The sequence below is a fragment of the Octodon degus genome, unplaced genomic scaffold (genome assembly GCF_000260255.1).
Source record: "Octodon degus isolate 3935 unplaced genomic scaffold, OctDeg1.0 scaffold00017, whole genome shotgun sequence".
In the NCBI taxonomy this organism is placed as follows: Eukaryota; Metazoa; Chordata; class Mammalia; order Rodentia; family Octodontidae; genus Octodon; species Octodon degus.
In genome coordinates, this window is record NW_004524593.1 from 9,111,988 (window position 1) to 9,124,303 (window position 12,316).

Here is a 12,316-nt window from a genome sequence, read left to right on the forward strand (position 1 = left end):
CCCCAGCACCACATGCCAGCCAGCCCCGCCCCCTGGTGGGCTGAGCTGGCCACACACACACACATACACAAAATAAAAAATTAAAAAAAAATAAATAAAAAGACTTACGAAATAGATTACCTTCTGCTAGGTCAAAAAAAAAAAAAAAAAAATGCAGCAGCCCATAATATGACATCTGGACTTCTCTGGGGCCAAGTTCAAGATCTGAGCAGGTGTATAATGTTCTAGAAAAACTACCCAGTACTCTTAATATTACTACTCTTGACAGGCATGGTGGCACACTCGTTTAATCCCAACACTTGGGAGGCTTCGGCAGTAGGATTACAGCCAGTTCCAAGGCAGGCTGGACTACATAGTGAGTTCAAAGCCAGTCTGAACTACACAGAGAGATCCAGTTTAAAAAAAATAAAATAAAATAAAAATAAAAAATTACTAAAATTAAATGTACTAAAGAATACACAATTTTGAAAATATGAAAAGTCACTGAATTAAACAATTTAATTGACTGAACTGTACAATATGCCAACTCTATCTCAATAAAGCTGCTTAAAGTTAAAAAAGAAAAAAGACAGAAAGAAATGTCCTTTAATTTTGTTTCAGTACTATCCTTTGGATATATATATAAAGTAACTGTATAACTAGGTGGGGTAGTACACACCTATAATCCCAGCACTCAAGGAGGATGAGGCAGTGGATTGGAAGTATGAGCCTAGCCTGGGCAATTTAGCAACTTCAATGGGGATCCTGTCTCAAAATTAAATTAAAAAATGTCCAAGGAAACATAGCTCAGTGCTAAAGCCCTGAGTTCAATCCCTAGTATCAGCAAAACATAACAAAATAAAACAAAAAAAAAATTCACACAACAAAAATATCTGAATAATGTAAGAGCGAATACATTTAATTTAATTTCAAAAAGTTGCCAAAAAATAGTTAAAAGAACACCTGCCAACACAGGTAAAATCTTTACCACCCCTTATCTATCCAGTAGATACTATTGCTACCCCCATTCTCTTAACAGCAGACATGAAGTAACAAGTACAGTATTTCAGATGTTAGATTTAATCCTAGGTATATGGCTCCAAAGTCTGCACCTCTAGTCAGTCTAATGAAGTATCACCTTTTACTTTAGTTTTGCCCCTAAATCTGGATCCTTTCACCTATAGGACATTTGGGTTAAGATAACATTTTTTTTGCGTGTGTGTTGGTTACAGGGTCTCTGCTGTACAGTTCAGATCTATAGTGATCTTCCTGTCTCAGCCTCCCCAGCACTGGGATTAAAGGGATGTGCTACCACACCTGGTTCTGGGGCTGGCACAGTATGCAGTACCAGGGATCAAACTCAGGATCTTACTTTTGCTAGGCAGGTGCTCAGATTATCAAGTTATCTTCCCAGTCCCAAGATAACTTATGCTTTAATATTTATGCTCTTACCAGAAAAATCCCCTAAATCATTAAGAAAATGAAAGATACCAACAAAAAACTTATTTGTGATTTGAAATTGAGTATCATATTTGTATGTCACCTCACAATTGAGAAATTAGCTTATTAGCAGAAATGTACTTACTGCAAAGCTTTGAAACTTTATTTACGCAGGATCAGAGAATTAACATTCAAAAAGGGATGAAATGTTTCCATGGCTACATGCCTATTGGCACTTTTTTTTTTTTTAAGTAACAGGAATTGAACTCAGGAACTTGTGCCTTAGTTTTGACATGGAGAGCTGAAGCAAAATGGGAAACATACTTAGGAGGGCTTTTGCAATACTCCAGTTAAAAATACTAAACTGTCTGCAATCAGTTAAGCCAACTGGGTTCCCTGCTGGTGGGTGTCCAGTGTGCAGTGGCTGCACACAGTAACCTCCTCAGTAGTATATGAAGCCTGTTGCTTGTATAGGCTGCCCTAAGGCACCTCTTGTCATCCCCAAACCAGGCTCCAGACTGGCATGTGGGGTGTCTTTGGGAAGCCCCAGGGCACAGTGGCAAGGGTTCATAATGGACAGGTCATCATGTCCATCCGCACCAAGCTGCAGAACAAGGAGCATGTGATCGAGGCCCTACGCAGGGCCAAGTTTAAGTTCCCTGGCCGCCAGAAGAGCCACATCTCCAAAAAGTGGGGCTTCACCAAGATTTGAAGACATGGTGGCTGAGAAGCGCCTCATCCCTGATGGCTGTGGGGTGAAATACATCCCAAATCGCGGTTCCCTGGACAAGTAGTGAGCCCTGCACTCCTGGAGGCTTCCACTGTGCCACCCCCCAACAAGTTCATGAATAAATGTCCTCTCTGCTCAAAAAAAAAAAAAAAAAAAACAACCCAAAAAAACCCCTCAACTGTGGCAGTGGAAATGGAAAGAAATGGCTCTCTCAGGACAATCACAAGGAAACACAACCACTGGATTTGGTGACTGGAAGTGTACTAAGAGAGGACAGGTTTAACTATCACTCTAGGATGGAGTCCCAGCAAGTAAACCCTGAGGAAAGCTCTGAGTTAAAAACAGAAATCTTAAAGGTTTCTATTCCAAGTCCTTCCCAAAGTTAAAAAGGAACAATTTTATCCCTAAAGAGAGCCATTCCTTTGGGTTAAAGTTATTTTTCCTACTCAACGTATTGACAGAGGTGATTAAGGCATGGCAAAAGCTGGGTGGGGAGGTGGGTATGACCTGTAAATTATAAGATCCAGGATACATGCACAGAACAGTTCCCAAGCCCTGCAAACGGACTTCTGAGAACTCAAGCAGGTTTTCACTAGGATGTCAGTCTGAGGTGTGGGATCCTAAAACCATCTTTCCAGACCACTACGCAGAAGTTCTCACAGGTCTCCTCGAGACTGGAACAATATAAAAGGGGTTTCCTAAGAACAGTGCTGTCATTATTTACCCTTAACATAGACAACCTATGACAAGAATTTTTAAAGGACTCCCTGTGAACTATGAATTGTAATTTTTCTAAGCATCTTTCAAGGAGTAGAAAAATTATGTTTATTTACTAATTCTGATCAGAAAAATAAGCAAGGAAAATTGATGGTATTCATTAGATTTTAACTGAACGGAGCAGTTACTGCTAATCAATTGTATAGTAAGGCAAAAACACTAATCTATTGTGTAATCATTTTAAATTGTTATGTAGGGCCATCAAGATAGCTCAGCAGGCTAAGTGGTGCTTAAGCAAGTGTAGGGGCCAGGGTTGAGCCCCGACACCACAAAGCGCACTGGCCCTGCCCTGGGGAGCACTGAGCCAGACATCTGAGACCACATGCTGGAGACCCAGCGCTGGAGAGGCTGAAAACAGAAGGATCATTAGGAGTCTGAGCTGCATAGTGAGAACCTGCACCAAATACATAAAAAATAATAATAAAAATAAAAATAGTCACGTATATCTAAATTGCCAAGAAATTTAAACTGTTTTGGATATTTGAAGCTTTTTCTGACAGGAAAAAAAAGGCAGGCAGCAATGCAGAGCTGGGGCTTTGGTAGCTTTCTAAAATGGTCCACCTTGTGTTTCCCAGACACAGGGTGCACTTTTATCTTTGCTCTTACCACCCCCCTTTTTCTATTTCTTCAGTCCAACTGCACTCCAGTGAGACAGTTACTCTCCCATCTTTACTTACTTTCTCAGTTAACTCTGTCACTGCTTTTTGCCCATTTGGTTCAATCCTTTGTTCAAGACAAAAAAAAAAAAAAACAAACACAAAAACATGGAACCCCACTCTGGAACAAGAGGCGGCAATCCTAAGCCTGGTCATATTTAGTTATATGTTTCTGATCAAAAATCAGGAGTATTTTATCATTCAGGTAGAATATCCATAGCTTTAAACCTTAACTGGCAGGCCAGGTGTGGTGGCACATGCCTATAATCCCAGCACTAGGGAGGCAGAGGCAGGAGGATCACCATGAGTTTGAGGGCAGCCTAGGCTACATAGCAAACTCAAGGCCAGCTTAAACTATAGTGACAACTAAACTTGTCTAACAAAAACAAAAACAGGGGCCGGGGAGATGGCTCAGTGGAATAAGCGCTTCCTGGCAAGCGCAAGGGCCTGAGCTCAAACCCCGGTTCCACCAATAAACCCCCAAAAAACAAAAAACAAAAAACACTTTACTGCCAAATGTACCATGTAAGAAATACTCAACTTTTTTGCAACCAAAGAAATACAGATAATTAAAACCAGATGTTTTATTCAGCATTAGCAGAAGACGTTACATATACATTATTTTCCTGCAGCATGAGATGAAGTTCCAGTGATGGCAGAAGGAAAACTTTAGGGCTAGTTTGACAGAAAATATAATTTATAAAGGAAGGACACAATATATAAACTACACATTGTGAAAACAGTAACAAAGAATGTCAATTTCTGACTGCCTATTACAGAAAAAGCCCAGGAGGAGCCACAGGAAGTAGTTAAAGTACGACACACCTATGAAAAGGGACACTAGAGACCTTACATGCATGGAGTGCCACTCAGTTCGATCCACATGTGCTCTTAGGTATTGTGCTAACTTCAAAAAACAGATTTTTAAGAAGCAAGATGTAAGACAGTGTACACAGTATGGGATGGGAATTCTTATTTTTAATTAAAAAAACACTATAAGAAATATTTGTTTAAAAAAAGTACCTGGTGGTATCTTCTTAATAGTGCCTTTTTTGCTTTTTGTACTTCTTTTTCCAAGTATTCTTTTGTCCTTTCCCAAGAAGTCCTGTTCCTCTTCAGGGTGTTCACACCAAGTGTTTTCTGAGCTCTCGCTTGCAGCCACCTCACAGTTGGACATGCAGCTTTCATTATTGTTGAGACTGTCTTGCTCCAACACTTCAGTTTTCCCCATTGCACTACCACTGCTGGTCAGAAGCTCAGGCCCATCTCCATCAAGCTGATTTTCATTTTCATCTGATGCAGAAGGCAAGTGTGTCACTCTCCTTTCTGCACTGTCACCTGGATGACACCCATCTTGTGATTCTATCTGCAGATTATAAGTTGGAGGATTGCTGTCATCCATTAGCGCATGCTTTTCTGAACCATTTAAAATTTCATTGAAGTCCTTCCATGTCTACAGTGACAAAAAGGAAAAGAAAAACTTCATTTTCTTATCTCATCTCTGGGGATTAAAAGTGATCTTTGAATTTCCTTTTCTGTTGCAATATTTCACTGAGAAAAAAAAGGAAATGGGTAAAAAGTTCATTCCTACTTGCCTTTCTCCTTTGCAGCCTTCCCCCAATTTCACCTAGTTCTTGCTTCAATACAAGGGCTCTCAAGTCCATCTGCTTAGAATTACCTGGGAAAACCACCCAAACCTATTCTGGACCCACTAACGTAGAATCTCTAGGGATTATACACGTACTGCCTGTGATGTGTGCCAGGTTTGGATAAAATGCATTACTGACTACATACGCTACCTGGTAAAACTGCTCGTATTATCCCTGACATTTATCAGAAAAGTGAAGGTCAGATGTAAAAATTCTTTGGCTAATCAGTAGGAATACTTGTAAATGAAAACATTCAAAGGTACAATATTTTAAAACTCTTTTTAAAAGCATGTGGGAGAAAATTAAGATGGTATATACTTATACTACATAGTACAACCTCTTTATCTTTTACTTACTAAAAATAAGCCCAGGAAAACAACCATAGAATCATAAGCAAAATCCTTTTAAACAATCATATTTAAAAAAGGGAGGGCTGGGAGATAGCTCAGTAGAATAAGCACTTGCCTGGCAAGCACAGGGTCTAATTCAATCCCCAGTACTGAAAAGAAAAAAAAAAAAAAAAAAAGGAGGGCCATGATTAACTCTAGGAACTCTAGGCTATTTAATACAGAGTTTGAAAACTCCTAATCTACTCAAAGGATATTTCTAGCCTTTTAAAAAACTACACAACTGCTTGCATTCTGTTGTATTAGAGAAGTTTAGGCACAATCAAGCCTTGAGTTAAACTGTTGAGAACAATACTTCTATTTAATTCTTGTGATTACCCTAGTAGATAGTTAATTTCTGTCCCATTATACTGATGAGGGAACTAAGACTCATCTTGTGCCACGCGATTCAGGCACTATGTTTAGAAATGCAGTTTGAAGCAGTTATGATCCTGAGGCTACCTTCTTGATCATTATGCTCTACAAATACTGGAGAAAGTAACTGGAAGACTCTCTCTTCATCCGGGGTATCCCTCAGCCGACCATCTACACCACAGCAGAGGGTTTTATGTCTGAAGACCAAGCTTCCCTTCCCCTGGAAGGTGCTGGATCCACACAGCACATCATTTCCTATGCAGCTCACCACTTGGTGTTGAGAACTTTTGTTGTCGGTGGTTAGAGGCTGAAGGGCCTAACCTATTCAAGAGAAGTAGTTGTTTTCAAGTACAATATGTATTCATTCCTTTGGGCCTAAGGATATTCTGGACAAAAAGTACTGTTTGAGATTAGTTTAACTCTCACACAGTACTTTTTGTCTTTGCTTTGTTTTTGTGGTGCTGGCATCAGTGTAGGGCTTCACACATGCCACACAAGCACTATACTACTGAACTACACCTCAGCTGTCTTTATATTTTTTGAGGCAGGGTCTTGCTAAGTCACCCAGGCTGGCCTTGAACTTGTGATTCTCCTGCCTCACTCAGCTTCCTGATTATATGTGTGTACCACAATACCTGGCTTCAAAAGAAAATTTCAAAAACTACTTAATAACACTGATTCTCATGTTCTTTCCATGATGTGAATGCAACTTTTAAATTTTTTTGCAAGATATCTATCAAGGCTGGACTCAAATTTTACTTACTTGGTTTGCCTTTCCTGACTTCTCCATTCTAAAGGATTAGTACATAATGCAATCCTCTATGGCACTCTATCAGCAATACAGTTCTTCCCACATATTGCTCTGAGCTACCTATTTTTGTATAAGTGGCATTAGATTTAAGTGTTTTTATTATTTATAACCCAGCCTTATGTTTTATTCTTTACATTGCCTAGCCCTGGCTCTTGCAAAGGCGTGGGAATCCAACTTTCTACTGTTTTCTTCTCAAAAGGACAGAGACAGAGACTTGGATCTCCACTGGCACCCTGGCTCCTACTCTGAGAGGGAAAGGGACTTACTACACATGTGGTATTTGGCTTCTGTCTGCATTCCTGACGTTTTAATTGAATACCTTAACTTAAACAATGGGATTAACTTCTTAATGGGATTTCTAATTAGCAGAGTCTTTCTGCTTTTGGAAAGTTATAAATAAAGTGTTGTTTTTGCCTCTTCTTTCTCCCCATTGCACTTCCCCCACCCATTGCTGCACCAACGACATTTTAATAATTTGATCTTCCAGTACAGCTGTATCTCACTGCATAAAAGTACTTGAGCAACAGAAAAATCACAAGAACAAAAGGGCCCAGTTAACTTATGGCAGCTCAAATTGTGCATGGAACCTGGGTGTTATTAATATAGTTGGGACTATTTTCAAACATTTGTCCTGCTTCAGCAGTACGTTTCTTCTGTAAGAATCCCTATTTCTAGAACAATTTTCACAAAAGAAACTGTGGCACAATGCAATCACTGCTCCAACACTGACAGTAACGTATTTTACCTTTTAAAAGTATGATAGCCAGCGCCGCCCACATTTGCAGACTCTTGGAGTCAAATAGCATTCCAAATATGCACTCTGTGTAAACGTCACCAGACATATTGACTCTTTACAGATGAAGAACTTCAAGCAAACATATTCTATCAAGGCTTATAGAAAATATGAAAACCCAGGAAACTTTGAGGGAAACAGTAAATGAACAATTTAAGAAAAAGAAATCTATCAAAATCTTTCCATAGCACGACCTCAACCTTAAGTTGAAGAATTTGACTTCATTTATTATTATTTTTTTCTTTTGGTTTGTTTTTCCAGGGTCTCACTATGCAGCAACCCTCCTGTATCAGCCTCCTGAGTGTAAGGATTACAGGCATGTGCCATCAGGCCTAACATTTTCCATATTTTTAATGAATGTTATAAACATTAGGTGACTAAGGGTTTTTAATTATAGGAATAGTTAGTATTTCCATCACTGTTACTTTATTGAAATGTTTTAAGAAGACTATAGGTGCTATTTTTCTATACTTTATACAAATCAGACCAAATATTATACTTTTACTTTGAAAAAAAATAAAAATTCTTCCTAAGAATCAACACTGATATATAGATCTGAATTTTATGATTCATAGTCCAACCTAAATTGAGAGGAATGCAGTGGTCAAACTAAACTTTTGCCAAATTTGGCCCAATTTCAAATTTATCTACTAGTAAATTCAGAGTTGAGAAAGTTACCATGTGTACATGTCACTCTCTTACAATCACATGTACTTTACATTTATGCAATCACCTTACTCTCTAAATTACTTTCCAATACCACCTATATCTTATGGATAAATCTATAGTTCCTTCATTAATGCTATCATCTTTTAGACATACAGACCTAGAGGTGAGATTCTGTGTACCAGAAATCAAAAGTATGCCCAAAAGAATAATTCTGGGGCTGGCCAGATAGCTCAGCAGACTAAAGTGACCAGGGTTTGATCCCGGTGTGCCATGCTGGCCCCTCCCCTGGGGCATGCTGAGACAGCAACTGAGACTGGGTGTGGTGGCCTGCGCCTTTAATCCCATGCTTGGGAGCCTGAAAACATGAGGATCACTACGAGTCTGATCTGTGTAGTGAGACCCTGTAGACCCTGTACTAAATACATTTTTTTAAAAAAAGAACAGTTCTCAAAGATTCTGTAACCAAAGAAATTCACTTTTCATCAACATCTTTTGCACACAAAACATATACATATATGTAACTAAAACAAATATTTCCCAAAACTTAACACATGTATAGTGATCTGATGTGTCTGCCCTCTTTTCCACTTAAAATTATTTTATAATTTAAAAAAATGCAGATAAAGGTCTCCTGGATTGATTTTATATTCCAGTAATGGTACTCATCACAGCAACTGAGGACCAGAGCCAGTTCCACCTAAACTACTTTCTGAAAATAATGCACAATACATGAAGTGCAGATGTAAACTTAAAAGTGTCATTCTCATAATTTTAACATAACATTTAGAATTCTTCTTAGCTTGAAAATGTGGCTAAAATACTTCCCTTGATTCAAAGTTCCACAGCTGACAACTCTGACTGTCAAACTGAGGCAGGAAGTCACTTAACCCCACAAATTCCAAGAACCACACAAGCAATGTAGACAGCACTCTGTCTGAAAATGTTACATTGTTTCAAAGGCCTGGCATAGTGGTCCACACCTATACTCTCACAATTTAGGAGGCTGAGGCAAGACGATCATCCTGAGTTTGAAGCCATCTTGGGCTACACAGTGAGTTCAAGGCCAGCATGACTTACATAAACTTTAAAGTCAACCCCCAAAAAAAAGTTTTTAAAAAATATTACTAATATATTTGATATAATGAGTTGAACAACTATTACTTTTTTCTTTTTTTTAAAAATTTTATTTATTTGTGTGTGTGTGTGTGTGTGTGTGGCCAGCTCAGCCCACCAGGGGGCGGGGCTGGCTGGCATGTGGTGCTGGGGGATTGAACCGCGGTCCCTGTGCTTTAGCTAAGCTTGTTCTAAGTAGGTGCTTTAGACCACTGAGCCATCTCACCAGCCCCTACCTTTTTCTTATAAGATCAAAGGCATAGTTCAGTGATATAATACTTACTCTATGTGAGGTCTTGGGTTCAAACTCTAGTACTAAAATCAATCAATCAATCAATCAATCAATCAATCAATGTTAAATTTTACCTTTCAAAAAGCTTTTTAAAATAGGGCACACAGCTATAATCCCAGCATAGCATGAACATTAAAGAGTTTGAAGCTGGCCTGGGCTACATGGTGAAACCTTGTTTCAAAAATCCTCCTCAACCCCAAAATGTAATGTATGGCCTGTATCATATTTCTAGTGGAACATGCTGCCTTGACAGGGTCATAGTAGCCAAAGTCACTCTATACCTAATTCATTCTTGCAAGTATATTATCCTATAGGCTTTTCCTGGCAACAGACATAATTCAACAATGTAAATGTGTACTGAAGGAAATAGATGCTATATGCCTTTAAAATTAGTATGTATATACTTATTTCCTATTTTCAAAATATAAACCCAAGGATTATGTTGTACTTTTTTGTTACTTCCTGTTATGTTTTGTGTCTCGTTTTCCCAAAGCCTCATGCAGTCATGGGATGAACTTCTAGACTTTGTGATTAATTCATGATCTACTAGGATTATGGGCATGAGTGCTGCTGGGATTATGGGTATGAGTACTACACCCAGCCTGGGGTGGATAGCCTGAATGCAACATAACTCCTTTTTGCCCTCTGCTCTTTGCCACCACCATGAAAGCCTGATCTCTGCGATGTGCCACTCTGCCTTGGAGCCAGCTGAGTATACAATGAAACCTTCATTAACTGTGTGCTAACAGCAGAGTAAAGCACCTACTTAGGCAGAGGGCAGGGGCCAGGGTTTGATCCCCATACCACAAGCAGTGCTGGCCCCACTCCGCCCCTGGGGCACTAAACTGGTGATTGAGAATGGGCATGGTGGTACACATGCCTGTAATCCCAGCGCTGGGGAGGATGAAATAGGAGGATCACTGTGAATCTGAGCTGGGTAGTGAGACCCATTAAATAAATAAATTTTAAACATTTATTTAAAACAACAATAAATCAGGGGTAGGGTGTGGTTCTGCAGTAGCACACTTGCCTCACATGTGTGAGGTCCTGGATTCTAGCCCCAGCAAACAAAATAAAAAGAAGAGTATCACTGTTTAATATTTCTTTAGTAAAAATAAAAACTCAAATTTAATAATAAGGAATTTTATTTTTTCCTGGTACTGGAAGTATTTTTTTTTTTTTTGACACAGTCTTATTAATAAATTGCCCACGCTGGGTTCAAAAATTGCAATCCCCTTCCCTCAGCCTCCCAGAGTGCTATGATTACAGGCATGTGCCACCATGCTTATCTGTATTTCTTAAAACAGAAAGAAAAGTAACAGAGAAAATTTATACTGTAAAGTAGGCAACTAGGATAAAAGGAGAAAATATATTAAAATAAGAATATAAAGGAAAAAATAAGAAAAATATAAAGGAAGTGATTCTAAAACAGAAAACATCTATTATGTTTTTATTTACACAGAGAAAATACTCTCAGAAATCTGTAATTAACTGAAACTATGTGACTTGCATGTCCCAAACAACCTTGAGGCGGGAAAGCAGAATGTAAGGAGGCAAAATTTGTTTCCTCCTCTTTAGCCCTCCATTTCTGGGGCTCCACTCAAGACGGCTCACCACACAGAGCTTATGAGTTCAAAATCCACAGAGAAACTGGCTGATGGCACATGCCTATAATCCAGGAAGATGGAGTAGGATTGCAGCAAGTTTAAGGCCAGCCTGGGCTACACAGTGAGATCCTATCTTTTAAAAAAAAAAATCTACACAGAGATAGAAACAACAGCTAGAAAGCCCCCTCTCATTCAAGCAATCTCTAGGCATTCAGAAATACAAAATCTTGGCAATGCTTTGAAATAATTTTTTAGTTAACAAACATCATTAATCACAATTTTTGCCTATTTCACGATGACTGAATTTAGTCATCTAAATGTTCCCAGAAACTGATAATTTCTCTTTCTCACTTGAAAATAAAGGGTGGGCAAACAGCACATGAAGGTATCAGTAGCTACAGAATATTTTAAGTTTTAGAGTTAATAGCACACACATAGAAGGAATTAGTCAATTTAGGAGAACTCATTTTTCTAGGCCACCCAAATTGTGTTTATTTGGATTTAAATGCCTTTGTGGTAATACACACTATAGTTTGTTTTTTTATTGTTCTTTTAAAAAATTTTTCCCTAGTGCATAGGACTGAATCCAGGGCCTCACACACGCTAGGAAAATACTACCACTGAGCTACATGCTCAGCCCCTTATTGCGTTCTGAGACAGTCTTCCTAGGGTGCCAGGCTGGCTTCATACTCCTCTGGCCTTGGGCTGAAGTTGCAGGCACAAGCCTCCATGCCCATGCTGTCATAATGTTAAGCCCCAGCCACCAGAATCGAAGACTGGAAAATATATTTTATTATAGACTATAGCTACCCTCTTTAAAACAAAAATCATGTTTACTACTCTGTATCTACTGTATATCCTTCACAGAAACCAGCTTGCTAAGTTTTTTTTTCAAGATAAGAGTCTTTTTATACCTGCCGAGTTCCAGGAGCCCCAAGACCCAGTCCTAACCCAGGTCCGGTGAGTGTGCGGAGAGTTTCCTGCTACCCTGCGCCAGCGGGACCAGTCCCAGCCCAGGCGCAGCGTGGGCTGGACCCTC

The 12,316-nt window shown here is 39.1% G+C and overlaps 1 protein-coding gene and 1 non-coding gene across 2 annotated transcripts in view; one reads left to right on the forward strand and one right to left on the reverse strand.

Annotated features, from left to right (window-relative positions):
- Positions 1 to 12,316, reverse strand: part of Cnst (consortin, connexin sorting protein) — a 116,293-nt gene that overhangs the window by 65,282 nt on the left and 38,695 nt on the right. The window contains exon 2 of the mRNA XM_023710184.1: positions 4,606 to 5,035. Within this exon, the coding sequence (XP_023565952.1) occupies positions 4,606 to 4,984 (379 nt within the window). The 5' untranslated portion in view covers positions 4,985 to 5,035. The remainder of the gene's footprint in view (positions 1 to 4,605; positions 5,036 to 12,316) is intronic.
- On the forward strand, positions 1,788 to 1,920 carry LOC111815532. Its single transcript, XR_002820215.1, has one exon. It is a non-coding gene; the product is annotated as a small nucleolar RNA SNORA70 (small nucleolar RNA).